The sequence below is a fragment of the Pleurodeles waltl genome, chromosome 11 (genome assembly GCF_031143425.1).
Source record: "Pleurodeles waltl isolate 20211129_DDA chromosome 11, aPleWal1.hap1.20221129, whole genome shotgun sequence".
Taxonomy (NCBI): domain Eukaryota; kingdom Metazoa; phylum Chordata; class Amphibia; order Caudata; family Salamandridae; genus Pleurodeles; species Pleurodeles waltl.
This window is the reverse complement of record NC_090450.1, coordinates 504,882,654-504,909,754: the sequence shown is the minus strand read 5'-3', so window position 1 is coordinate 504,909,754 and position 27,101 is coordinate 504,882,654. Positions and strand designations below refer to the sequence as shown.

The 27,101-nt window shown below is 44.5% G+C and overlaps 1 protein-coding gene across 3 annotated transcripts in view; it reads left to right on the top strand.

The window, feature by feature from the left end:
• LOC138265818 (ubiquitin carboxyl-terminal hydrolase 12A-like) overlaps positions 1–27,101 on the top strand; it is a 735,388-nt gene that overhangs the window by 44,409 nt on the left and 663,878 nt on the right. For all 3 annotated transcript variants that reach the window (XM_069213886.1, XM_069213884.1, XM_069213885.1), the window contains one exon: positions 10,546–10,636. In XM_069213886.1, coding sequence (XP_069069987.1) covers positions 10,552–10,636 — 85 coding nt within the window. In that variant the 5' untranslated portion in view covers positions 10,546–10,551. The remainder of the gene's footprint in view (positions 1–10,545; positions 10,637–27,101) is intronic.

Genomic DNA, 27,101 nt, shown 5'->3' with positions numbered 1-27,101 from the left:
AAAAGGGCATGCTGGTGTCGAAGTCATCCGACTCCGGTCGTGATACCGCCACACAGCAACCTCGGAGCCGAGACACCGGCTCCGAGACAATTCGGCGCAGAGACAGCGGCACCGAAGATGTTCGGCACCGAGATACCACGCCGAAATCAAAGAAATCTTCTTCGGAGCCTAAAAAGCCTACCGAAACGGTTTCGGTACCGAAAAAAGCCTCGGAACCGAAAATTAGTTCCTATACAGAGGAACAAGGACTAAACACCCAATTGCATAGATTTGGTCAAGAGCTTCAAACTGTAGAAACTGACTACACTCAAAGGAGGCTTCACATCCAGGAAGACACAGGGAAGATAACCACTCTTCCCCCAATCAAGATGAAAAGGAAACCTGTTTTCCAACAAGGGGACAAGCAACCACAAGCAAAGGTGGTAAAGAAAGTAACACCTCCACCTTCTCCACCACAATCAGCACATGCATCACCGGCGCAAACTCCACCACTAACGCACTCACCAGCTCATACCACAATGAGCCAGGATGATCCCGATGCATGGGACCTCTACAACGCCCCAGTGTCTGACAATAGTCCAGACTCATATCCAACTAAACCGTCACCACCTGAGGACAGTACATCATATGCACAGGTGGTCGCAAGGGCAGCCGAATTCCACAATGTCTCACTACATTCGGAACCTATTGAGGATGACTTTCTCTTTAACACCCTGTCCTCCACCCATAGCCAGTATCAAAGCCTTCCCATGCTCCCAGGAATGCTAAGGCACTCAAAACAAATATTTCAGGAGCCAGTTAAAGGCAGAGCCATAACTCCAAGGGTGGAGAAAAAATATAAAGCACCTCCCACAGACCCACTATTTATTACAACACAACTAACACCGGACTCAGTAGTTGTGGGGGCAGCTCGTAAAAGAGCCAACTCTCATACATCAGGCGACGCACCACCTCCAGACAAGGAGAGCCGCAAATTTGATGCAGCGGGAAAAAGAGTTGCAGCACAAGCAGCAAATCAGTGGCGTATCGCCAACTCGCAAGCACTCTTGGCAAGATACGACAGGGCTCATTGGGATGAAATGCAACATCTCATCGAACACCTTCCCAAGGAGTTCCAAAAAAGAGCGCAACAAGTGGTGGAAGAGGGACAAAGTATCATGAACAATCAGATACGGTCTTCCATGGATGCAGCCGATACAGCTGCAAGGACAATAAACACTGCAGTCACAATACGGAGGCACGCTTGGCTGCGCACTTCTGGGTTCAAACCCGAAATCCAACAGGCTGTGCTCAATATGCCGTTTAATGAACAGCAATTGTTTGGGCCGGAGGTAGACACTGCCATTGAAAAACTAAAAAAGGACACTGATACAGCCAAAGCCATGGGCGCACTCTACTCCCCGCAGAGCAGAGGCACATTTCGGAAGACACCTTTTAGGGGAGGGTTTCGGGGTCAACCCACAGAAACCAACACTTCACAGACAAGACCACCTACCTACCAGGGTCAATATCAAAGGGGAGGTTTTCGGGGACAATATAGAGGAGGCCAATTCCCAAGAAGTCGGGGAAAATTTCAAGGTCCCAAAACCCCTCAAAATAAACAGTGACTCACAAGCCACACAACCCCATCACACAACACCAGTGGGGGGAAGACTAAGCCAATTCTACGAATCTTGGGAAGAAATAACAACAGACACTTGGGTCTTAGCAATTATCCAACATGGCTATTGCATAGAATTTCACAAATTCCCTCCAAACGTCCCACCGAAAACACACAATGGGCCTCATTCCGAGGCCGGCGGGCGGCGGGAGCCGCCCGCCTGGCGGGAACCGCCATATGGCCGCTCCGCGGTCGAAAGACCGCAGAGGCCATTCTGGCTTTCCCGCTGGGCTGGCGGGCGACCGCCAGAAGGCCGCCCGCCAGCCCAGCGGGAAACCCCTTCCCACGAGGAAGCCGGCTCCGAATGGAGCCGGCGGAGTGGGAAGGTGCGACGGGTGCAGTTGCACCCGTCGCGAATTTCAGTGTCTGCTAAGCAGACACTGAAATTCTTTGTGGGGCCCTCTTACGGGGGCCCCACGACACCCCATACCGCCATCCTGTTCCTGGCGGGCGAACCGCCAAGCTGCGCCGCCATGGAGGATTCCTGAGGGCAGCGGAAAACCGGCAGGAGACCGCCGGTTTTCCCTTTCTGACCGCGGCCAAACCGCCGCGGTCAGAATGCCCTTGAGAGCACCGCCAGCCTGTTGGCGGTGCTCTCGTGGTCGTTGACAGGGTCAGAATGACCCCCAATATGTCAAAACAGCATATAAATCTTCTTGGACTAGAAGTTCAAGCATTATTACAAAAGGACGCAATAGAATTAGTACCAAGCCTACAGAAAAACACAGGAGTTTACTCACTGTATTTTCTAATACCAAAGAAGGACAAAACTCTGAGACCAATACTAGATCTCAGAACACTAAATACCTACATCAAATCAGACCACTTTCACATGGTCACATTACAAGACGTAATCCCACTGCTCAAACAGCAAGACTACATGACAACATTAGACCTAAAGGATGCGTATTTCCACATACCAATACATCCTTCCCACAGGAAATACCTAAGGTTCGTTTTCAAAGGAATACATTACCAATTTAAAGTGTTGCCATTCGGAATAACAACTGCGCCAAGAGTCTTTACAAAATGCCTGGCAGTAGTAGCTGCACATATCAGAAGGCAGCAGATACACGTGTTCCCTTACTTAGACGACTGGTTAATCAAGACCAACACGCTAACAAGGTGTTCACGTCACACACAGTATGTCATACAGACCCTTCACAAGCTGGGTTTCTCCATCAACTATGCAAAGTCACACCTTTTGCCGTGTCAAACACAGCAATACTTAGGAGCGACAATCAACACAACAGAAGGGATAGCCACTCCAAGTCCACAAAGGGTACAAACATTTCACAAGGTGATACAGGCCATGTATCCAACACAAAAGATACAAGCAAAAATGGTATTAAAACTCCTAGGCATGATGTCTTCATGCATAGCCATTGTCCCAAATGCAAGATTGCATATGCGGCCCTTACAACAATGCCTAGCATCACAATGGTCACATGCACAGGGTCAACTTCTAGATCTGGTGTTGATAGACCGCCAAACATACATCTCGCTTCTATGGTGGAACAGTACAAATTTAAACAAAGGGCGGCCTTTCCAAGACCCAGTGCCACAATACGTCATAACAACGGATGCTTCCATGACAGGGTGGGGAGCACACCTCAATCAACACAGCATCCAAGGACAATGGGACATACATCAAAGGAAGTTTCACATAAATCACTTAGAACTGTTAGCAGTATTTCTAGCGTTGAAAGCATTTCAACCCATGATAACCCACAAATACATTCTTGTCAAAACAGACAACATGACAACAATGTATTATTTAAACAAACAGGGGGGGACACATCCGACACAGTTGTGTCTCCTAACACAAAAAATATGGCATTGGGCAATTCACAACCACATTCGCCTAATAGCACAATTTATTCCAGGGATCCAGAACCAGCTAGCAGACAATCTCTCTCGGGATCACCAACAAGTCCACGAATGGGAAATTCACCCCCAAATACTGAACACTTACTTTCAAATTTGGGGAACACCTCAAATAGATCTATTTGCAACAAAAGAAAACGCAAAATGCCAAAACTTCGCATCCAGGTTCCCACACCATCAATCCCAAGGCAATGCTCTATGGATGAATTGGTCAGGGATATTTGCGTACGCTTTTCCCCCTCTCCCTCTCCTTCCATATCTAGTAAACAGATTGAGTCAAAACAAACTCAAACTCATACTAATAGCACCAACATGGGCAAGACAACCTTGGTATACAACACTACTAGACCTGTCAGTAGTACCTCATGTCAAGCTACCCAACAGACCAGATCTGTTAACACAACACAAACAACAGATCAGGCATCCAAACCCAGCATCGCTGAATCTAGCAATTTGGCTCCTGAAATCCTAGAATTTGGACACTTAGACCTCACACAAGAGTGTATGGAGGTCATAAAACAAGCTAGAAAACCTTCCACTAGACACTGCTATGCAAATAAATGGAAAAGATTTGTTTGTTACTGTCATAATAATCAAATTCAACCATTGCACGCATCTCCAAAAGATGTAGTAGGATATTTACTACATTTGCAAAAATCAAATCTAGCTTTCTCTTCCATAAAGATACATCTCACTGCAATATCTGCTTACCTGAAGATTACTCATTCAACTTCCCTATTTAGAATACCTGTCATTAAAGCGTTTATGGAAGGCCTAAAGAGAATTATACCACCAAGGACACCACCTGTTCCTTCATGGAACCTCAACATTGTCTTAACAAGGCTCATGGGTCCACCTTTCGAACCCATGCATTCTTGTGAAATGCAATACTTAACGTGGAAAGTTGCATTTCTCATTGCCATCACATCTCTAAGAAGAGTGAGTGAGATTCAGGCATTTACCATACAAGAACCATTTATTCAAATACACAAAAATAAGGTAGTTCTAAGAACAAATCCAAAATTCTTACCAAAGGTTATCTCACCGTTCCACTTAAATCAAACAGTAGAATTACCAGTGTTCTTCCCACAGCCAGATTCGGTAGCTGAAAGAGCACTACATACATTAGACATCAAGAGAGCACTAATGTACTACATTGACAGAACAAAACAAATTAGGAAGACAAAACAACTATTTATTGCCTTTCAAAAACCTCATACAGGAAATCCAATTTCAAAACAAGGCATTGCCAGATGGATAGTTAAGTGTATTCAAGCCTGCTATCTTAAAGCAAAAAGAGAGCTGCCTATTACACCAAAGGCACACTCAACCAGAAAGAAAGGGGCTACCATGGCCTTTCTAGGAAATATTCCAATGAACGAAATATGTAAGGCAGCAACATGGTCTACGCCTCATACATTTACCAAGCACTACTGTGTAGATGTGTTAACTGCACAACAAGCCACAGTAGGTCAAGCTGTACTAAGAACATTATTTCAAACTACTTCAACTCCTACAGGCTGAACCACCGCTTTTGGGGAGAGAACTGCTTACTAGTCTATGCACAGCATGTGTATCTGCAGCTACACATGCCATCGAACGGAAAATGTCACTTACCCAGTGTACATCTGTTCGTGGCATGAGTCGCTGCAGATTCACATGCACCCACCCGCCTCCCCGGGAGCCTGCAGCCGTTTAGAAGTAGATCTTAAACAATTGTACATTTGTAAATATATTACTTTAACCTTTATTATGTACATACGTATTCATTCCATTGCATGGGCACTATGACTAACATACACAACTCCTACCTCACCCTCTGCGGGGAAAACAATCTAAGATGGAGTCGACGCCCATGCGCAATGGAACCGAAAGGGGAGGAGTCCCTCGGTCTCGTGACTCGAAAAGACTTCTTCGAAGAAAAACAACTTGTAACACTCCGAGCCCAACACCAGACGGCGAACTGTGCACAGCATGTGAATCTGCAGCGACTAATGCCACGAACAGATGTACACTGGGTAAGTGACATTTTCCATATATATATATATATATATATATATATATATATTTTATATGTTCGAGCAACCCCTTAGGCAAGAGTTGCTTCCATGGGGATAAATTGTCTTTAGGCCATGGGCAGATCGCCCTATTTTTATTAGGCCAATCTGCCCCCAAGGGGGGCAGAAACCACTAGACACCAGGGATTTTTTAAATTATATATATATATATGAATAAGGGAAGCAGCCCCTTGGGCAAGGGTTGCTCCTTAGCGGGGCATTTGTGTTAAGGCCTTTTCTGCCCCCCTCCGGGGCAGATCGACCTACTGTAATTAGGCCGATCTGCCCCCAGGCAGGGCAGAAACCATTAGATGCCAGGGATTTTTTTTTGTTTATCTTTATAAGGGGAGCGACCCCTTAGGCAAATAATTTTTAGGCTATTTCTGCCCCCCTTGGGGGCAGATCGGCCTATTTTTATTAGGCCAATCAGCCCCCAAGAGGGGAAGAAACCACTAGACACTAGGGATTTTTTTTTTTCAATTTCACGCACAGGGAGTGACCCCTTAGGCAAGGGTTGCTCCCCTGGGGGGGGCAAATTTATTTTAGGCCATTTCTGCCCCTCTTGGGGCACACCGGCCTATTGTAATTAGGCTGACCTGCCCCCAGGGGGCAGAAACCTGTAGGCACTAGGGATAATTTTATTTATTTTTTTGTTTTATTTTTTTAGACATGAGGAGCGACCCCTTAGGCAAGGGTCGCTCCCCTGGGAGGAAAACTCTTTTTAGGCCAGAGCGGCCTATTTTTATCAGGCCAATCTGCCCCCAAGGGGGGCAGAAACCACTAGATGCCAGGGATTTTTATTTTATTGCGTCAATTTCACGGAAGAGCAGTAACCTCTTAGGCAGGGGTCGTTCCCCTGGGGGGAGGATCTTTTTAGGCCATTTCTGCCCCTCTTGCGGGCAGATCGGCCTATTTTTATCAGGCCGATCTGCCACCGAGGGGGAGCAGAAACTCCTAGGCACCAGGGGTATTTTTGTTTGTGTCAATTTCACCCAAGGGGAGCGACCCCTTAGGCAAGAGTCGCTCCTCTTGGGGGGGAGAGGGGCAAATTTATTTTAGGCCATTTCTGCCACCCTTGGGGGCAGATTAGACTATTTCTATTAGGCAGATCTGCAGAAACCACTTAGGCACCAGAAATTGGTGTGCATGTGTTTTGTTCAGGGGCGGAGTCCCTTGGGCAAGGGTCTCTCCCCATGGGGGCACATAACTGTTGGCCATATCTGCCCCCCTATTTTTGGAAGGCCCATCTGCCCCCAAGGGGGGGCAGAAAGCCCACCAGAGACCAGGGAAGATTATTTTTTTTTTTTTAAGGGTGGGGGGCTGGCCATATCCCCACCCTTAATAAATGGGGCCATAGTTGTTCTGCCCACCAATGGGCAGATGGGGCAATTACCCCAGATCCACTCCCCAGGTGGGCAGATAGCCTACTAGATGCCAGGGAATTAAAAAAAATAGTGGGCTGGTGGCTGCCAACAAGTATGGGCATGGTTATGCCCCCACCCCAACTGAAGGGGTAACAGTCTTTCAGCTGTCCCCCGCACACTAAAACATATTATCCCACAGCAAGCAAGAGGACATTTGATTATTTGGGGTTTTGGTTTCACATTTGGGCCATGAGAGCTTGTCTACTGTCAAGATCATCCCACTTGGAATGGTAAGGGCTCCACTTTTTGGACTTTGGGACGTTGCCATGTGGAAAAATCCACAAGACCTAGACACATCTGAAAACTAAACATCTGGGTGAGTCCAGGATGGTGTGCTTCTCATGCACCCGCACCTTTTTCTTTCCCACAGTGCACTGCAAACCTCCAACTTGGCTGGAAATCAAAAATGTTCCCACATTTTTGTGATGGAACTTTCCGGAATCTGCAGGAATCCACAAAATTCCTACCACCCAGCATTGTCATATCTATACCAATAACAATTCTGCCCCACTTGTCAGCCTAATTTTTCAAACTGCTTTTTTGGACCCGCTTGGGTTCCCCCTCAATTTCAACATGTTTTTGGCTCTTCTCTATCACAGGCACTTGACCCACCCTACACAAGTGAGGTATTATTTTTATCAGGAGAAGGAGGGGAACGTTGGGTGGTAGGAAATTAGTCCTGGTGCGGTGATCCCATACAGAAATGTGGGAAAATGTGATTTTCTAGCTAAATCTTAGGTTTGCTGAGGATTTTGGGTAAGAAAACACTGGGGAATCCACGCAAGTCACACCTTCCTGGACTCCCTCAGGTGTCTAGTTTTCAGAAATGTTTGGGTTTGGTAGGTTTCCCTGTATGACTGCTGAGCCCAGGACCAAAAATGCAGGTGCCCCCGCAAAAACAGGTAGTTTTGTATTTGATGTGTTTATGTGTCCACATAGTGTTTTGGGGCATTTCCTTTCGCGGGCACTAGGCCTACCCACACAAGTGAGGTACCTTTTTATCTGGAGACTTGGGGGAATGCTGGGTGGAAGGAAGTTTGTGGCTCCTCTAAGATTCCAGAACTTTCTGTCACCCAAATGTAAAGAAAAAGTGTTTTTTTTTTGTCTAATTTTGAGGTTTGCCAAGGATTCTTGGTAACAGAACCTAGTGGGAGACCCACAAGTCACCCCATCTTGGATTCCCCTAGGTGTCTAGTTTTTCAAAAATGCACAGGTTTACAGGTTTGGTAGGTTTCCCTAGGTACCGGCTAAGCTAGAGGCCAAAATCCAGAGCTAGGCACTTTGCAATAAACAGCTCTGTTTTCTTTGGGAAATGTGATGTGTCCACGTTGTGGAATGGTGCATTTCCTGTCACGGGCACTAGGCTTACCCACACAAATGATGTACCATTTTTATCAGGAGACTTGGGGGACCGCTAGGTGGAAGGAAATCTGTGCTCTTCTCAGATTCCAGAACTTTCTGTCACCGAAATGTGAGGAAAACATGTTTTTTTGGGCCAAATTTTGAGGTTTGCAAAGGATTCTGGGTAATAGAACCTGGTGAGAGCCCCACAAGTCACCCAACTTAGATTCCCGTAGGTGTCTAGTTTTAAAAAAATGCAGAGGTTTGGTAGGTTTCCTTAGGTGCCGGCTGAGCTAGAGGCCAAAATCCACAGCTAGGCACTTTGCAAAAAACAGCTCTGTTTTCTTTTGGAAAATGTGATTTGCCTGCGACAAGCATTTCTTGTCATGGGCACTAGGCGTACCCAAACAAGTGAGATACCATTTTTATCGGGAGACTTGAGAAAACGCTGTGTGGAAGGACATTTGTGGCTCCTCTCAGATTCCAGAACTTTCTGTCACCCAAATGTGAGGAAAAGGTGTTTTTGGGCCAGTTTTGAGGTTTGAAAAGGATTCTGGATAAGAAAACCTGGTGAGAGCCCCACAAATAACCCCATCTTGGATTCCCCTAGGTGTCTAGTTTTAAAAATTGCACAGGTTTGTTAGGTTTCCTTAGAGCTAGAGGCCAAAATCCACAGCTAGACACCTTACAGAAAACAGGTCAGATTTCAATGTAAAAATGTGATGTGTCCATATTGCGATTCCTGTCGTGGGCATTAGGCCTACCCACGCAAGTGAGGTACCATTTTTATCGGGAGACTTGGAGGAACACAGAATAGCAGAATAAGTGTTATTGCCCTTTGTCTGTCTCTACATTGTTTCCTTCTAAATGTAAGACAGTGTGTAAAAAAGGCATCTATTTGAGAAATGTCCTGTAATTCACATGCTTTTATGGGCAGCCCGGAACTCAGAGATGTGCAGCTAACAACTGCTTCTCTACACCTTATCTTGTGCCCATTTTGGAAATACAAAGGTTTCCTTGATACCAGTGCCTTGAGACCCTTCCGGGTGAATAGCTCGCTTAACAAATTACTGATTGATTGATTTTTCAGTCTTTATATTTAACCAAATGAATTGCTGTATACCAGGTATTCAATGAAACCCCATTACAAGGTGCACCTCATTTACTGGCTCTCGGTACCTTGGGTTCTTGATGAACCTCCAAGTTCTATATATCCCAGCAACCAGAAGAGTTCAGCAGACGTAACAGTATATTGCTTTAGAAAATCTTGCAAAAATTTGACATCGCAGGAAAAAGTTACAGAGTAAAACGTGGAGAAAAATGGCAGTTTTTTTCAGCTCAATTCCAATATTTGTTTTATTTCAGCTGTTATTTTCTGTAGGAAAACCTTGTATGATCTACACAAATTCAGAATTTTGTCTACTTTTCAGAAAGGTTTAGCTTTCCGGGATCCAGTATTGGTTTCACACCCATTTCTGTCACTAACTGGAAGGAGGCTAAAAGCACGACAATAGTAAAAATGGGGTATGTCCAAGTAAAATGACAAAATTGTGTTGAAAAATGTGGTTTTCGGATTCAAGTCTGCCTGTTCCTGAAAGCTGGGAAGCTGGTGATTTTAGCACGGTAAACCCTTTGTCAATGCCATTTTCAGGAAAAAAAACACAAACCTTCTTCCGTAGCCCTTTTTTTACCATTTTGTTTAAAAAACAAAATGTTTGCTGTATTTTGGCTAATTTCTTGGTCTCCTTCAGGGGAACCCACAAACTCTAGGTACCTCTATAATCCTTAGGATGTTGGAAAAAAGGGACGCAAATTTGGCGTGGGTAGCTTATGTGGACAAAAAGTTATGAGGGCCTAAGCGTGAATTGCCAGCCAAAAAAAGGCTTGGCACCTGAGGGGAAAAGGCGTGGCAGCAAAGGGGTTAAAGTTGGTCTGCAAGTTATAAATTTAAAGTGTAACTATAACTTTTGCATTTCTAATATTTGTGTAGGTAAATTTTGTTTATATAAGGATAAGTAAAGTTTTCCTAATTATAACACATTTTTAACCTTTGTTTTTGTTATTGAATATACATATATAGATTTACATTAACATAGCAATGCAGAAATATGAAATACAATAAATTGACAGTTTAATTGTTTAGTAACTCTTAATTTCTCTTTTGACATTGGTGCAGTACGTGATGGCAACATTTCATAGAGATGGCACATCTGTTGACAACACAGCTTCTGCTAACGACAGTGAGCCAAAATCTGCATCCCAAGCAAGTAAGTTTTAGTATTTACTAACAGCGGCCTATCTCAAGGAGACGCTTCATTGTGTTTCCTGCTTGATCTGAAAGACGGGTGTAAAAGGTGTAATTTACACAACTTTACAACTATTTACTAAAGACAAAATGTGTACAATTAAAAATACATATTTTATGTTTTTTACCAGTTTAACCATACTCCCATTATGAAAGATATTTACTTTTTCACTCCTCAAGAAAGACTTTTACTCCCAACTTCCAAAGAAGGAAATAAAATAAGTCAATGAAAAGAAAATTATATTATATCTGGCCTCAAATGCAGTCATTTTTAGTAAACATCTACAGCCCCAGTCACCTTGCACATTACACACTTTTGCACTACGCAAATGGTTACTCTGCTACTTTTCATATGTAGTATCCGAACACTTTCCAGTGATGACAAAGATTTAGCAAGTGAAAGAGCTGTGATGCTGGTCGAGGTGGTAATAATTTCCTGTGACACTTTAGGCATCGCCATCCTAGGAGATGCTGCCAATACATTTTGCAAAAACTAACAAGCATATGCAGTAGGTCTGGCACATGCTTGAGTTAGAGCTATTGGCATTGTAAATTCATAACTGGACTTTTCTTGCCACATAAATTGGTCAACTGTGCCTCATAAATTAATCTTTTCCTGCCATCTAATTCCAGTGGCCCTGCATATAACAAAAGCACTTCCATTTACCTTCTTCCTCTATCAGCAGCAAAAAATGAAAATGTTGCCATTTAGCATCCCAATTCAAATGTGCCATGCTAATTCCAATAGAATACCACGTTCACAATCCCACCATCAGAGTTACTGACAAACACAATTCCACCAAAAAGATACAAGACAGCCACTGAGGAGAAATAAACTAGAAGGGATACCCAACGATATGAAGAGTGTTCAAACAGTGATAGTGTGATAAGGATGTTAAGTTGTCTTGAATCATAGTCATAACTGTACTAAGGAAAGATTATTACAACATATATAGTTATATAAACCTTTATCAGAAATAAACGTTTGGCATTAGACTGTAATGCGCAAAACAGCCCCTAGAGGGCACCATAGCAAAAATATAATTTGTAAGAAACATGGTCATGTAACCATATTGTTAGCCCCTGGAGGGCATAACCCCTTGAAACAAAGAGGAGAAAGTAACGCAGTATAACTGCACACTTAGCCCCTAGAGGGCGTTTTAGGGCTAGCAGGCCTACTGCAATGATATTACAAACAAGGCCTTTAAAACAAAACTCCCAGCTGTAAAACAAAAGCTTTAAAGACACTGATTGGTGGAAGGGATTAATATTTTGGGGGCTTACTAACCTAGTGTGGGGACCCAGAGATAACTATAACTATATAGTTAGCCCCTAGGGAGCATAACCACACAAAAATAGTAATAAATATTGTAGTGTACCCATATATTTAGCCCGTAGAGGTAATAATGCATTACATATTTTTAGAACAATATTCCAAACAAGGCTCTTAAAGAACAAGCTATTCCCAGCTGCTAGACAAAAGTTCCAGCCTTAAGAAGGCTTAAAGAGACACAATGGTGGGATGGGTTTTTATTTTGGAGTCCCCACTAACTTAGTGCAGGGACCCAGATATGACCTGAACAGAAAGAGTGCATCGTACTGAACATTTTGGTGGTGGTCCCATTATCCTAGGACCACCACATGCTGAGTTATGAGTGGAAATGTTTTGTAGAAGTAATGTTGAAGGAGAGAGAAAGAAAAAAATTGTAGTTTGCCTATGTTGAAGTGTATCGGCAATCGTACAATAATTCATGTAACGGGGCAGTCTGCAGGGCGTGACAGAAACAGCCTCAAGGTGGGACAAACGTAAAGCATTTACTAATGGTATCAAGTGATTTTTTTTTAAAGGCAAGCCGCCGAACAAGTGAAAGGGATGGACATGACATGGGCATGTTTAAAAGCCCACAATACTCACAGCAGGTCAAAGAGCTTGTGCGCTCAACCTAAAAATGGGGTCCATTTATGGTAACCTTGTTTCACCATATCGAATTCTGGACAGCGATTTGAAAAGTTCTGTATTAAGGGTCAGTTTTAAGGACAGAAATTCTGGAGGAACTCCAATTATTTTGACAAAGCCTATCACAGTGACAGCATATAATTTGTGATATATTTTAGACCAAAAGCCTGTGACAGCCTCATCATTGTTGCAAAACAGAAATTGTATTTAATTTTGCCATCAAGACAGATGGTAGGGTTTGAAGATTTCAGCTTGTGGGTTGCAGACCCCAATACATACCTCTCAAAGGTTTTAGAGCTGTTAGGAGAGTGAGAGTCAGGTCTCAGGGCATTGATGACTGGAAGAAAGTGAATTATTATTTGGGAGAGATGGTTGCCCACCTCAGGGAATAATAACACCAACTTGTCGAGGTGAATCCAAAGTTGCTGAATTGCCATGAGCTCAACCCCTTGGTAGCTATGGCACAGAGAAGACTTGTTTAACTTTGGGCAATGTGCGAAGTATTTTTGGAGTCCCAAAACCGTAATGGTAGTCACTGTACACAACAATAATCCCAAGTTGACTTAGAAGAATTGGTAAAATTTAATAAACAAATGAGACATGAGAACAATAAAAATCCAATAAGGGAAACAAGAGATATTAATTTTTTAAAGTTTAAGTAAAACTAGTGCCAAAAAACAGTAAATGCAAATTATAGTTGTTCAAAGCAGTAGACTGGGACATTGGCGTTTTTCAGGCTGAGCTTGTTGGATGCACCAACGGGTTCCCCCGGTCAAAGATTTTAATTCTGACATAAGTCTTTTATGTGGAGCGTAAAATTCTCCAGTGGGTAAAGCCTGAGTCTGTATCCAATGAAGTTGCATCAAAATTGGACACCTTTACTGAGAGAACTCCCTGACAGCTGTGGCGATCTTGGAAGTCCAAAAACTGTGTAAGTCCCAACTTTTCAGGTTTTTGTATTCTGAAGCAGCTTGTCTCAGTCACTTTAAGGCTTCCTAAGACTTAAGGGGATGTCTTACTTAGGAGCTAAAACTCATTAAACAAGAAACAAGCAGCAAAGTCCAGTCAAGATCCAGTTGTTTGACAGAGTGGTCTGTAATTTGATAATGTTTTCCAGTTCTAATAGTACTATTGTGCTTTTCCGAAGATGCTGACAGCATGGCTGAACCCAGAACAACACATAGCCATACAAATCACTGTGATACAGTTGCAGTTTGCCTGTCTTTTTCTTCTGGCACCATAATGCCTTCTATCCCAGTACGTGTTTTGTGTTTTTTGGTGTGTTGACATTTACCTCAACCTCCCCAAGTACAGCGTTCACTGACTGGGGGTGGGGAGGGGACTATAATGAGGCCTGTTACTGGAGCCTTATAAGTATCATCTATGCCATCTAATTTTTTACAATGCGTATGTCAACAGAGGGAATTCTGCTCTTTTATCTCTCACATTAAGAATACACTAATTCTTTAAAATTGCATATTTAAGCTACTGAGACACTGGATTGACAGTCTCACACAAATGTCAACCTTCATATTCTTAAAGCGTAGCTTTGAGATTGCTGTTCAGTCTTTTTTTCATTTTAGCTTTATTCGCCATTCAACATGGGTAACCTCGGCTAATAACACACTCACTTCAGTTGCCGAAGATGAATAATCAGTACATAGATTAATAGAAACTATCCAAATGGCAAATTTCTCCAACAGAGTTTTTTTGTTAATTGGGTGGTACAGACACTTGTTTTTACGTAATTCTCCCTGGTATAAAATTCTCTTGATTCAGTACCATAAAGGTGACCTGTCTGTATAAGAGGTGAAATTCAAATCTGAATCACAACTGATCATCCAGAAAACAAAATAGATTATAGTCTCACCTGATGACAAGAAGTGTGTTTCCACCCACTGACATTGCATTAAAAGAATTGATTTTGCTAAAATGTAGCTGTTTGTCAAAGCAGTCAATCAAGAGCTTTACTCAACTGGAAAGAAAGGTTGCTTTTATGGACGTACTCCTCTCTGCCAGTCAAGTGTTTGCTTGAAAGGAGCCAGTGGTGTGTAATTTAACAAAATATCTGCTTGTCCATGGGACAGTCCGTCTCATAAATCTACTTGTCTTGTAAAAAATCCACTTGTCCGTTTGGTGCCCACTAGTGCTGTGACAAATTATGGCAGCAATTTCATTATTTAAGAGCGCTGATAATAGCCCCTCTATATATAGACTATATATAAGGGCTCATACAACAGTACGGTTTGAATACTAGCAATTTCCTTTTGCCACCTTTCCACAGATCACATACTTGGGCTGGAATCAGCGGTGAGCAATAGTTCCAGGACTGGAATGCTCATTTGAATATATGCAAACCTACTAACTTACATGCTTTAGGAATTTTTGTTCCAGCTCTTCTTTGATCTTTTTCCATACGAGAAAGGTTAGACATTTACTGCTGACAAGGGCAGAAGTAAAACTTCTCCCATGATGGGATAAAAGTGGTTCGAGGAAAGTTAACTTGTAAATGCTCAACAAATATTTGCCTGAGCAAATCTACCCATGCATGTTTGCTCGTGCTAAAATGCAGTTCACAAATGTTTTCTAGGAGTATGATTTCCTGGCCTACTTCTGTAAATCCTTGTGAATCTATAAAATCTGTAAATCCACACTAATGCAAGGATATATACCATAAGTGCACTTTTGTGACTTTCTTTAAGAATAGGGCCCTTAAATGGGTTTGAGGCTAACCAAGACCTTTTGTTTTTATTAAAATTTAATCTGTCTATCTGTCTGTTGCTGGCTTCACAGTGAGTGACAACTTTCTGTTCTTGCTCAAGGAGCATATCTGCACACAAAGTAGTTTTGTTTAGTGCCAGGGATTTCTGAGCAATGTGTGCTTTTTAAGACCAAAAAATAATTTTTCCTTTTTCCAATGTGCGGGACCGGTAGCTCCCACAACAATAAAGTTTTGCAAAAACCATGTTAAAACAAGCCACACATTGACAAAACCCAAAAGCTGACAACCAGTGTTGGGCTTATTGGCTTTGCCAATGCTTGTTTATTTTCATAATTCCCGTAGTTATGATTATGATTTTTTTTAGCATGCATCAACACATTTCACTAAATTATGCTTCAAAAATTGTATCTAAAATTTTCCATTAGATTAGCAAAACTTTTTTTTCCTAGTTGCATTTTATTGTGAACATTTTATTTTGAAAGGAAAGAATCAAACTTGCTTTCAAGCGTCTTCAAATATTTGCATCTGATCAGAGTGCATTCTGGGAGCAGTATACGCAGCTTCATATTGTTAAACTTTTCAAACGTCTGTACGCATTTTTATGATGGAATCACTTTCAGTAGTGCAGTCCGAGCTTACATTTCCTTAGACTGCTTACCCTAATAATAAAGGTTTTACATTAGTGAATGTTACAAATGGGGTCTTTGGTTGACTGTCAGGTTACTCCCTGTTCAAGCAAGGACCCTCACTCTAGTCAGGGTAAAAGAGAATCACCCTCAGCTAACCCCTGCTTACCCCCTTGGTAGCTTGGTAGAGCAGTAGGCTTAACTTCAGAGTGCTAGGTGTAAAGTATTTGTACCAACACACACATTAACTTAATGAAAACACTACAAAATAACACAACACCAGTTTAGAAGAATAGGAAATATTTATCTGAACAAAACAAGACCAAAACGACAAAAATCAGACACACACAATTTAAGTTATGAATTTTTAAAGATTAAACTCAAAAATAGCTCTTAGAAACACAAAATGCTTCGATGAGGTGTTAACACGGCGCCATGACGGAGTCGTTCCCAACTAGCCGACACCAGTGGCGCCAGACACGGAGTCGCATAGACCCCCAAGTACAGTACCTTTGGTGAAGAGTGAAAACAAGTCGATGCACGAAGTCGGGGATCGCAGCGTCTGTGCGAAATGTTGAATCCACGCACTTCGAGCGGTGTCGGTCATGACGTGGTGCGGCGACTTCCACGGAGTCACGGACTTCAGCGGGGCTGCAGTGGCGTCAGGCCCGCGAAGGGCGTCGCATCCTAGCGAAGATCACGGAGTAGGTTGCAAGCAGCGTCACCGGATTCAGCAGCAGCGTCGGTCCGCAGTCGTCCAAAGTAGATTTCCACCAGCTTTCCTTTCAAGAGCCCAGGGACTGGATAGGGCACCACTTGTCAGAGCAGGAGTCTCTCCAGAGACTCCAGGTGCTGGCAGAGAGAAGTCTTTGCTGTCCCTGAGACTTCAAACAACAGGAGGCAAGGTCTAAATCAAGCCCTTGGATATTTCTTCACAAGATGGAAGGCACACAAAGTCCAGTCTTTGCCCTCTTACTCTGGCAGAAGCAGCAACTGCAGGATAGCTCCACAAAGCACAGTCACAGGCAGGGCAGCACTTCTCCTCAGCTCTTCTCCAGGCAGAGGTTCCTCTTGTTTCCAGAAGTGTTCTAAAGTATGTGGTTTTGGGTGCCCTTCTTATACCCAATTTCTCCTTTGAAATAGGCCTACTTCAAAGTAAAGTCTCTTTTGAATGTGAAATCCTGCCTTGCCCAGGCCAGGCCCCAGACGCTCACCTGGGGGTCGGAGACTGCTTTGTGTGAGGACAGGCACAGCCCTTTCAGGTGTAAGTGACCACTCCTCCCCTCCCTCCTAGCACAGATGGCTCATCAGGAAATGCAGACTACACCCCAGCTCCTTTTGTGTCACTGTCTAGTGTGAGGTGCAACCAGCCAAACTGTCAAACTGACCCAGACAGGGAATCCACAAACAGGCAGAGTCACAGAAATGGTATAAGCAAGAAAATGCTCCCTTTCTAAAAGTGGCATTTTCAAACACACAATCTTAAAATCAACTTTACTAAAAGATGTACTTTTAAATTGTGAGCTCAGGGACCCCAAACTCCACATGTCCATCCGCTCCCAAAGGGAACCAACACTTTAATCAGATTTAAAAGTAGCCCCCATATTAACCTAGGAGAGGGACAGACCTTGCAACAGTAAAAAACGAATTTAGCAATATTTCACTGTCAGGACATATAAAACACATTACTATATGTCCTACCTTAACCATACACTGCACCCTGCCCTTCGGGCTACCTAGAGCCTACCTTAGGAGTGTCTGACATGTAAGAAAAGGGAAGGTTTAGGCCTGGCAAGTGGGTACACTTGCCAAGTCGAATTCACAGTTAAAACTGCACACACAGACACTGCAGTGGCAGGTCAGAGACATGAATACAGAGCTACTTATGTGGGTGGCACAACCAGTGCTGCAGGCCCACTAGTAGCATTTGATTTACAGGCCCTGGCACCTCTAGTGCACCTAACTAGGACTTACTAGTAAATGAAATATGGCAATAAACCAATCAACAATACAATTTACACAGAGAGCATATGCACTTCAGCACTGGTTAGCAGTGGTAAAGTGCTCAGAGTTCAATAGCCAACAGCAACAGGTCAAAAACAAATAGGAGGCAGGAGGCAAAAAGATTGGGGATGACCCTGCATAAGCAAAAAAGTCCAATAGTGAACAATAATACAAGCTTGAACAGCATAAACATATAGACACAAATAATGCCTTAACAGTAGACAATGCTCTTCCTCGATCCATAATGTGATACTGTAAACTGCCAGCCAAAGGCTTTGTGCTGCTGGGGTTTGGGTCTACTTGTCCTAATGTCAAAATACAAGTGAAAACATTTTGTCCTTGGCCCCAAACAATATGTCCTGGGCGTCGGGCTATATGAATTCCACATCCCTCGGGCGTAGCCAAGACAGAGGTAGGAGTAGGAGCCACTCCCTTCAGATCCTACACTGCACTTACTCCCTGTAGCTTCCGGAATGAACTTTGGGGCTCAGCTGTATCCAGGTATGTGTGGACTCTAGAGAAGCACGTTGTGGCAAGAAACATCGTCTGGACGCATGGGCAGGAGTGGAAACTTTCAGAAGCCGAACGTCAGAGTGCTCAAAATGCCAGTGCCGCCCTCTTGCACGGAGATGAGTGATGGGGATGAAGCAAAGTTCATTCCCATCCACAGACACAAGCATACAGCTGCCCCTGCCCTGCTGATTGGAGAGGGGGCTTCTCCAATACCAGAGTTAGGACCAGACCATGTGCCCAACACATTTAAATTGAGGTGCTGTGCCCCATATCCGCCGTCCCTCAAGCCCTTCATGGGGGCCATGGTAGCACGAGGGGGGGTCATCCACTGGGTCCAAAATGAGCACTTCCTGAATTGCACTCCATTGAGCTGGGACCCCCACAAGGCATCAGTGAAGACTGAGCACCAGCCCATGGTGCATTCTATGTAGATCAAGGAGGAATCACCTTCTGGAGATAGGAGGCCCTCCCCTGCCACCCAACATGTCGTACCAAGTCTTAATGCGGAGCTGCAGGGAGTGGGAGGCTGGAGGCTCAACAGAGTGGGCACATATGGACTGTATGGCAATCTCTGGGACTTTGAAGTGAGACGCATCTCCTTTGGAGGCAACATCGAAGATACAAATTTTGGTCCTCCCACTGCCCCCCTGGCAGAGTGAGAGGGCTAGAGGAGTGAATGATCCCAAGTCAGGGGTCAAGCTGGGTTAAATGTCACACAGATCTTCAGGCCTGTGAAGGGAGTGCTTACCTTGGGAGTTTGATCCCCAAGTGACATTGACATAGCAGACCTAGCATATTATGTGGCACTCAACCCTTTGACAGAATGGAAGGATATGATGCAAATCAAAGCCCGCAGCAGTATAAGTGACTTGATGGCCACAGAAAGGAAGACCAGTACATCTGCTTTGGGGACCTGGTTCAGGCCTAGGCGAGCCTTGCGTGGAATAGACAGGTGAAACCAAAATATAGGCTTCCAGTGTCACCTTGAAGATCTTAAACATAGATCCAGGAAGTCTAATATTAAAATGCAAGGCGAGCCTATAGGGGTTGAGAAAGGCAACAGTGAGTGCTTTATCAGACACCTGTTCCACCAGATCTTGTTAGAGACACTTGAAACTGATTTCTAGCCCGACAGGATGCATCAGACTGTGATGCCTGCCTGATCACAGGGCCACCCTACAGATATTCTGACCTGTGTGCTCCACTTAAAAAAAAAAAAAAAAGGAGGGCGTTATTAAGTTTGCATGAATCATGGAGGAGATAAATGTTGAGGGAGCCAATACTTGACTATATCAGGATTTTTCCAGTGCCACACTCCACAAGAAACATCTGTCCTTCAGGACAAAGGCCTTAAGGGGACACCACTTTCATTTGATTTTCACCTGTAACAAATACCTCTATGTACCCCACTGATGATTAGTGTGTCCTGGTCTTTGGAGACTCAACAGCTGATGATGTCCCCCCATGGCTACTAACCACAAGAAAGATCCACTTTGTGTAGGCATGGGCACTGGACAAGGGTGACCTCCAAGCAGAATGTCCATAAACCGTCCTCGGATTAAATCTAGCATGAAAGGAAAGCCATCCTGCACAAGCTACAGGCAGATGGATCCACAGGGTATGAATGAGTTCACAGACCCTTGATTTTGATAGCACTTTGTGAACTTGTTAATCTCTGGACCAGAAAGCGCTGGCTCTACAGGAGTATTTTATGGTTGACAGTTGTTCAAATGGAAAATTGGAGGTTTTCATAGATTATTCTTTTTTTTACATCTATTAGGGATCTGGTGGGAACTGAGGCTGGAGAGTTGGGGCAGGAGGATGGAATTGATCTTGTTTCCTCAAATCTACCATGTAGGGTTATACACAGTTAGATAGTCTTTAGTTGAGAGAGAGTTTCAGTTGAGGTTCTAAGTTCAGAAGTTTAAAGAGAGTCCCTTCTCATATAAGCCACTACACTAAGTACACTCGATATCCACTCTTCTATGAGGGGAGCACACAACTACTCTAGAGTTAACTGCTACTGAGACACTTCCCCTATTAACTGTGATTGAAGTAATGAATTTCAATGTGAGGGGCCTCAATGCAGCAGTAAAATGTAATTATGCTCTGGAACTCCCAAGTGTGGTATCTGCCCCCTCCAGGAAACACATCTGCCCAACTAGGACTAGTGGCAAATTAAATATAAATGGTTCCCCAATCAATTTTTTCCTCCTCTTTCACAAAAATGCTGGGGTAGCCATACTGCTGCCCAACACTTTCAGGGGTATAATGCTGCGTCCAGTTGTTTGTGGAAATGGGAGGCAGGGAGGGTTTATTTTCCTTATGTGCATCCTTGAATGATCGCCTCTTCACAATTTGCTCCTAAATTAAATTAGAAGACCGCCCGCCACTCCTGAGATTGTATGATCGTCTTTTGGAGGGAGAATCAGTTAAAGAGGAGTTACAGAGCTCTATACAAAACTTTGTTAAATTAGACGCCCATCTTGATGTACATATCACCACACTATGGGACTACCTTAAGGCAGCAGTGGGGGTAATATTCACCATATCAACCAATCTCAGCAAGAAAAGGAAGGTGAAATGGATCGATCTGGAGGGCAAGGTCGGAGTCCTTGATTTAGAGCACAAGCACTCGGGGACAAATAATTTGTCACTGACTAACACAGCTTAGACAGCAGCTCAAGGCTTTAGATTTTGCAAAAGCAAAGTATTGACTTGTATCTGCCTGCTGACGAGGTGGGGAAGCAAGGCAGGTAAATTACTGGCATGCAAATTCAGGGTGAGGATACATAATTAAATGATATCTGAGGTTGTCTCTCCCATAGGCGAGAAGCTCCACACAGAGGGAGATTGCATAAGCTTTGAGACCTTTTATGAGATACTATACTCAGCAGAGAGCATTGTGGATCCAAATATAGGGCCATATCTGGGGGAATCTGTGATGCCCTCCATGGCCCACACACAGACGTACTCCCTGGAAAAAGATGTCTCACTTGAAGAGGCAATCAGTGACATCACTAAATGGCAGGTCTGTAAGGCCCCCCAGTCTAGATGACTACACAGCAGGATTCTATGAGACCTTCTGTCCCATACTACCACCAGCCTTAACATGCCTATACAGCTGGTGATGCCCTTCGATGCTATCTGCGAAACTATGAGAGATGCTGTTATAACAGTGGCAGGGAAGGACACAAAAGCTTGGGCTTCATACCTCCCCAGCCTCCTTCTGAATATTGACACAAAGATCCTTATGTTGATCATGGTGCAATGCCTCACTCTGTTAATGGCAGGACTAATAGAACCAAGTAAATCTGGGATTACCCAGAGTTAGGCAGTAGTAGCACCACTAAGAAAATTCTTCATATTTTAGAGAAAATATCCTGGACTGTTGATCAGTGTCGAAAAGGTGGATTAGTCCTTTCAACAGAAAAATACTCAGTATACTGAGATTGGGTCCCATATTTAGAACTTGAGACCTGAACAACTAACTACGCATGACCCCACGCTAGAGTCAAGATCAACAGGATGCTGTCAGACCCCTTCCTGGTGCCTGGGGGTACACAGCAGGGCTGTCCGTTGTCCCCTCTTTTATTTGTGCTATACCTGGAACCCCTAGCTAAGAAGATTAGGGCCAACCCTGACATTACAGGGGCCATAATTGCAAGCATGAATACAAGCTCGGTCTGTACACAGACAATGTAATCCTCACCTTGACAAACCCCACTCTATTGTTTAAGGCAATACTGTTTGAGCTCAACTTTCGGGATGGTGTCAGGCTTCAAAATCAGTCCCAGAGCAGAGGTTCTGAACATGCAGATCCCAAAGAAAACACAAGACAACCTGCAAAGCCCTCGGCAAAGAAATGTATTCCATACCTGGGAATCAAACTGTATTCCTCCCTGGACTAAACAGCCATTCTTAATAATAGTGATTTGCTCGCCCAAGCCCGCTGGGATCTTCAATCATGACGGAAAGTGAGTCTCTCATGATTAGGCGTATCCCAGCAATGAAGATGACCTTCCGCCACAACTCCTCTAATTATTTTGAACCCCTGCCACAACAACCACCACCAAAACCCTGGAGAAGATACAAAGGCTAATATAGAACTTTATGTGGGAGGTTAAAAAAAACTTGGCTGGCAAGGAAACCTGTTTATCTACCCAAATGAATGGGGCCCTGGGTATTCCCAATCTTTCAGACTACCTCCTTGAAATCCATCTTAGATACCTTGTGGAATGGTATAGCTGGGAGACTGAAAACCATGGGTTGTTTACAGACCAGCATATTGCGGGAATGCACATTTGGAAAGCACTGTGGTTTCCCACAAAACACAGACCGTGGGGAATTAATTCCAAACCGGTCACTAGGGCCACTTTACAGATGTTGGCAGAGTGGCATGGGGACTTGCTTCTATATCATCTTTAACCCCTTAACCCCCAATATATATATATATATATACAATCCTGATTTCACACCTGCGGTGGTGTGAGAAGCCTTTATCGAATAGCACAAACTAAACTGTAAAAGAATTTGTGACATGTTTGATTCTAAGGGGATACAATCCCTTGAATAATTAAATAAACATTACTTTTTACCCAAAACCAACTCCTGAGATACTGGGTCACACAGATCAGATATTCAGCACTGGGTCACAGAGACCACAGTCAAACCTCATACTAGTAAAACACCTACCGCCTTTAAGAAATGGGTCTTATAACCAAGATGGATGATTGTTTGATATATGGAGATTTCTACAGGCTTCTCTCTTCCACCCTCCTCCCCCTACCCTAGGAATACTCCTGCAAAATGGAAATGGTAAATGTAACTGGAACGCTCCCTCTTTAAGGAGGAATACACACCAGTACAGAGTGTGTAGCAAGGGAGGAGGCTATATTAAAGTTTGTGCACTTTTGGTATTACACGCCAGCTCAGATACACCAATGAAATCATGCTAAAACAGATGAGTGTTAATGGCAAGGTGGGGCACAGGTGCACTAGTACATCTGCTGATATAAATATTGTCTTTGAAATAGGCATTTCAGAATTTCCTGATTACATTTTGTTTGATCCTAGTGAAGTCTCCTACCCACGCTAGTTAAACATTTTGCAGCTGACCCGAGGTCTCAGCACTATGACATCTGATTTTTTGTTTGAATCTTTTTTATTAGGTGTTCTCTGAATTTTGCAGCTTATACATGACTTGAACATATTATCAACAGTGATGAGATAAGGTCACAGGGAAATCTGATTTAGATTCAACAAGTATGTGAAATAAAACATCAAACTCTAAAATGTGTAACAAGTCTGAGCCATTCCATACCATTAAAATAGGCATAGCCACAGTGTTAATAGCCTATGGAATAATAGATGTGATGTGAGGGGGAGCAGTCAAGACAAGGTATCTGACACGTCTGATGGGAGACAAGTAACTGGAGAGTTCCCTGTGCATATACAAGGGAAAGTCCCCCTTGGTGAATCAGTAGTGGGCAGCAGGGTAGTCTGGAAGTCAAATGGCCTCCCAACACGCTGCAAGATGGTATTTGCGTAAACCCCTCAATCCTCCCTGCGGAGGGCAGTGCCCTCGGCCTGAGCCCACTCATGGAATGTTCCCAGGCAGTGACAGTAGGAGGAATAAGCGATTTCCATGTATGGGTGATCAAGCATTTGGCTAGGAGGAGTCCCAGATCAATGAAGCAGGCAGTGGCTCTGTGTTACTTATCCCTGCGGTGCAGGCCTAGGAGGCACAACTCCCATGTGTGTAAGATGGGGTGCCCTGTGCAGTTTGACAAGTATGTGGTGAGGCCTAGCCGGTAACAGTGAAAGGATGGGCAAGCCCAGAGCATATGTAGAAAATCAGAATCGGGCAAGCTACAGTGGAGACAAGTTAGTCTGTACGATAATAATATTGGTTTTTATATTCTGGGGTGAGATAAGCTCTGAGAACTATATAATTTTGAATAAGGCAAAAGCGGGCATTGTGTGTGATGAGAGCCCGATATTCCAGTGTAGCAAGATATGGCCATGAGGGAAACCCTCATCCTCAGAAACTCAAGGAGAGGAGGGAGACATTGTGATAAAGATCTGCCACGCTGTGCTGGCCGAAAGCATATTAAGGAGTGAGCTCCACCAAAGAGGTGACCCGTCACAGAGCTCCACCAAAGAGGTGACCCGTCACCTCTTTGGTGGAGCCCACTCCTTAATATGGAGGCAGGCAGTGGTGCTTTAGAGCAGGGGTGAAAAAGGAGCAATATGCGCGGCAAACTCCAAACAGGGTAGGTCGTGGCAGTGTCGGTTATCTGGAGGTCTGCTATCCACCGAGCCACCCACTGCAGTTGGGAGGCCAGGGCATAATGCTTGAACTTTGAGACAGCAAGTCCATCATCAAGGGCTGGTAAGTATAATTTATGGAGTGCCACCCTGCCAAAGGATTTCCCGCTTGAATTTCTCAAGGGAATGAAAGAAGGATTTTTGTACAAACAGAGGAAGATTAGTGAAATAACATACCAGGCAGGGTAGCATCACCAGCTTGGTAAGTACTGTCTGTCCAGCCATGAAGAGAGAGCATGATCTCCAGGACCCCATCTGTGCCTGCAGTGAGGTTACTGCTCAGGTGAGATTCCCATCAAACAGGTCGGCAGGTTTGCGATAGACCCAAATGCCCAAATAACAGAACATCGCTGCCTGCCACTCCAGCCAGGCGCCATTGAAACTATAGGCATGACTTGGCGCAGATAACCCTGAGGCCCAGTAGTGTCCCACATTCATAAAAAATAAGTGCAACAGCAGGGGGGATTGCATGCACAACCTCGAATGTGCAGGTCGTCTGCATAAAGTGAGACTGAGTGCTGACCGTCGCCGAGTGGGATCCCCATGGTCTGCAGTGTATTTGAACAGTGGTCGCCAGCGATATAGTCGTGAGGGAGAAGAGCAAAGGAGACAGTGGGCATCCCTGGTGGGTACCTCTGTGAATCAAAATCTGTTCAGAGATAAGGGCACCTGTTTTTCCTCTGGGCAGTGGTAGGTGTAAGGAAATGCCTCCTTGGCATGGTTACCCCCTGACTTTTTGCCTTTGCTGATGCCAAGTTATGATTTGAAAGTGTGCTGAGGCCTGCTAACCAGGCCCCAGCACCAGTGTTCTTTCCCTAACCTGTACCTTTGTTTCCACAATTGGCACACCCTGGCATCCAGGTAAGTCCCTTGTAACTGGTACCCCTGGTACCAAGGGCCCTGATGCCAGAGGAGGTCTCTAAGGGCTGCAGCATGTCTTATGCCACCCTGGGGACCCCTCACTCAGCACAGACACACTGCTTGCCAGCTTGTGTGTGCTGGTGGGGATAAAATGACTAAGTCGACATGGCACTCCCCTCAGGGTGCCATGCCAACCTCACACTGCCTATGGCATAGATAAGTCACCCCTCTAGCAGGCCTTACAGCCCTAAGGCAGGGTGCACTATACCATGGGTGAGGGCATAGGTGCATGAGCACTCTGCCCCTACAGTGTCTAAGCAAAACCTTAGACATTGTAAGTGCAGGGTAGCCATAAGAGTATATGGTCTGGGAGTATGTCAGACACAAACTCCACAGCACCATAATGGCTACACTGAAAACTGGGAAGTTTGGTATCAAACTTCTCAGCACAATAAATTCACACTGAAGCCAGTGTACATTTTATTGTGAAATACACCCCAGAGGGCATCTTAGAGATGCCCCCTGAAAACATACCCAACTTCCAGTGTGGGCTGACTAGTTTTACCAGCCTGCCACACACCAGACATGTTGCTGGCCACATGGGAAGAGTGCCTTTGTCACTCTGTGGCTAGTAACAAAGCCTGTACTGGGTGGAGGTGCTTCTTACCTCCCCCTGCAGGAACTGTAACACCTGGCGGTGAGCCTCCAAGGCTCACCCCCTTTGTTACAGCGCCTCAGGGCACTCCAGCTAGTGGAGATGCTTGCCCCCTCTGGCCATGGCCCCACTTTTTGGTGGCAAGGCCAGAGGAGATAATGAGAAAAACAAGGAGGAGTCACTGGCCAGTCAGGGCAGCGCCTAAGGTGTTCTGAGCTGAGGTGACTCTGACTTTTAGAAATCCTCCATCTTGGATTCCCCCAATAGGATTAGGGATGTGCCCCCCTCCCCTCAGGGAGGAGGCACAAAGAGGGTGTAGCCACCCTCAGGGCTAGTAGCCATTGGCTACTAACCCCCCAGACTTAAACACACCCCTAAATCGAGTATTTAGGGGCTCCCAGAACCTAGGTAACTAGATTCCTGAAACCTAGGATGAAGAAGGACTGCTGAGCTGAAAAACCTGCAGAGAAGACGGAGACACCAACTGCTTTGGCCCCAGCTCTACCGGCCTGTCTCCCCACTTCAAGAGAACTGCACCAGCGACGCATCCCCCAAGGGTCCAGCGACCTCTGAAGCCTCAGAGGAGTACCCTGCATCTAAAAGGACCAAGAACTCCAGAGGACAGCGGCTCTGCTCCAAAGAAGAAACAACTTTGCAACAAAGAAACAACTTTAAAAGGACTCCACGTTTCCTGCCGGAAGCGTGAGACTTTGCACTCTGCACCCGACGCCCCTGGCTCGACCTGCGGAGAAACAACAC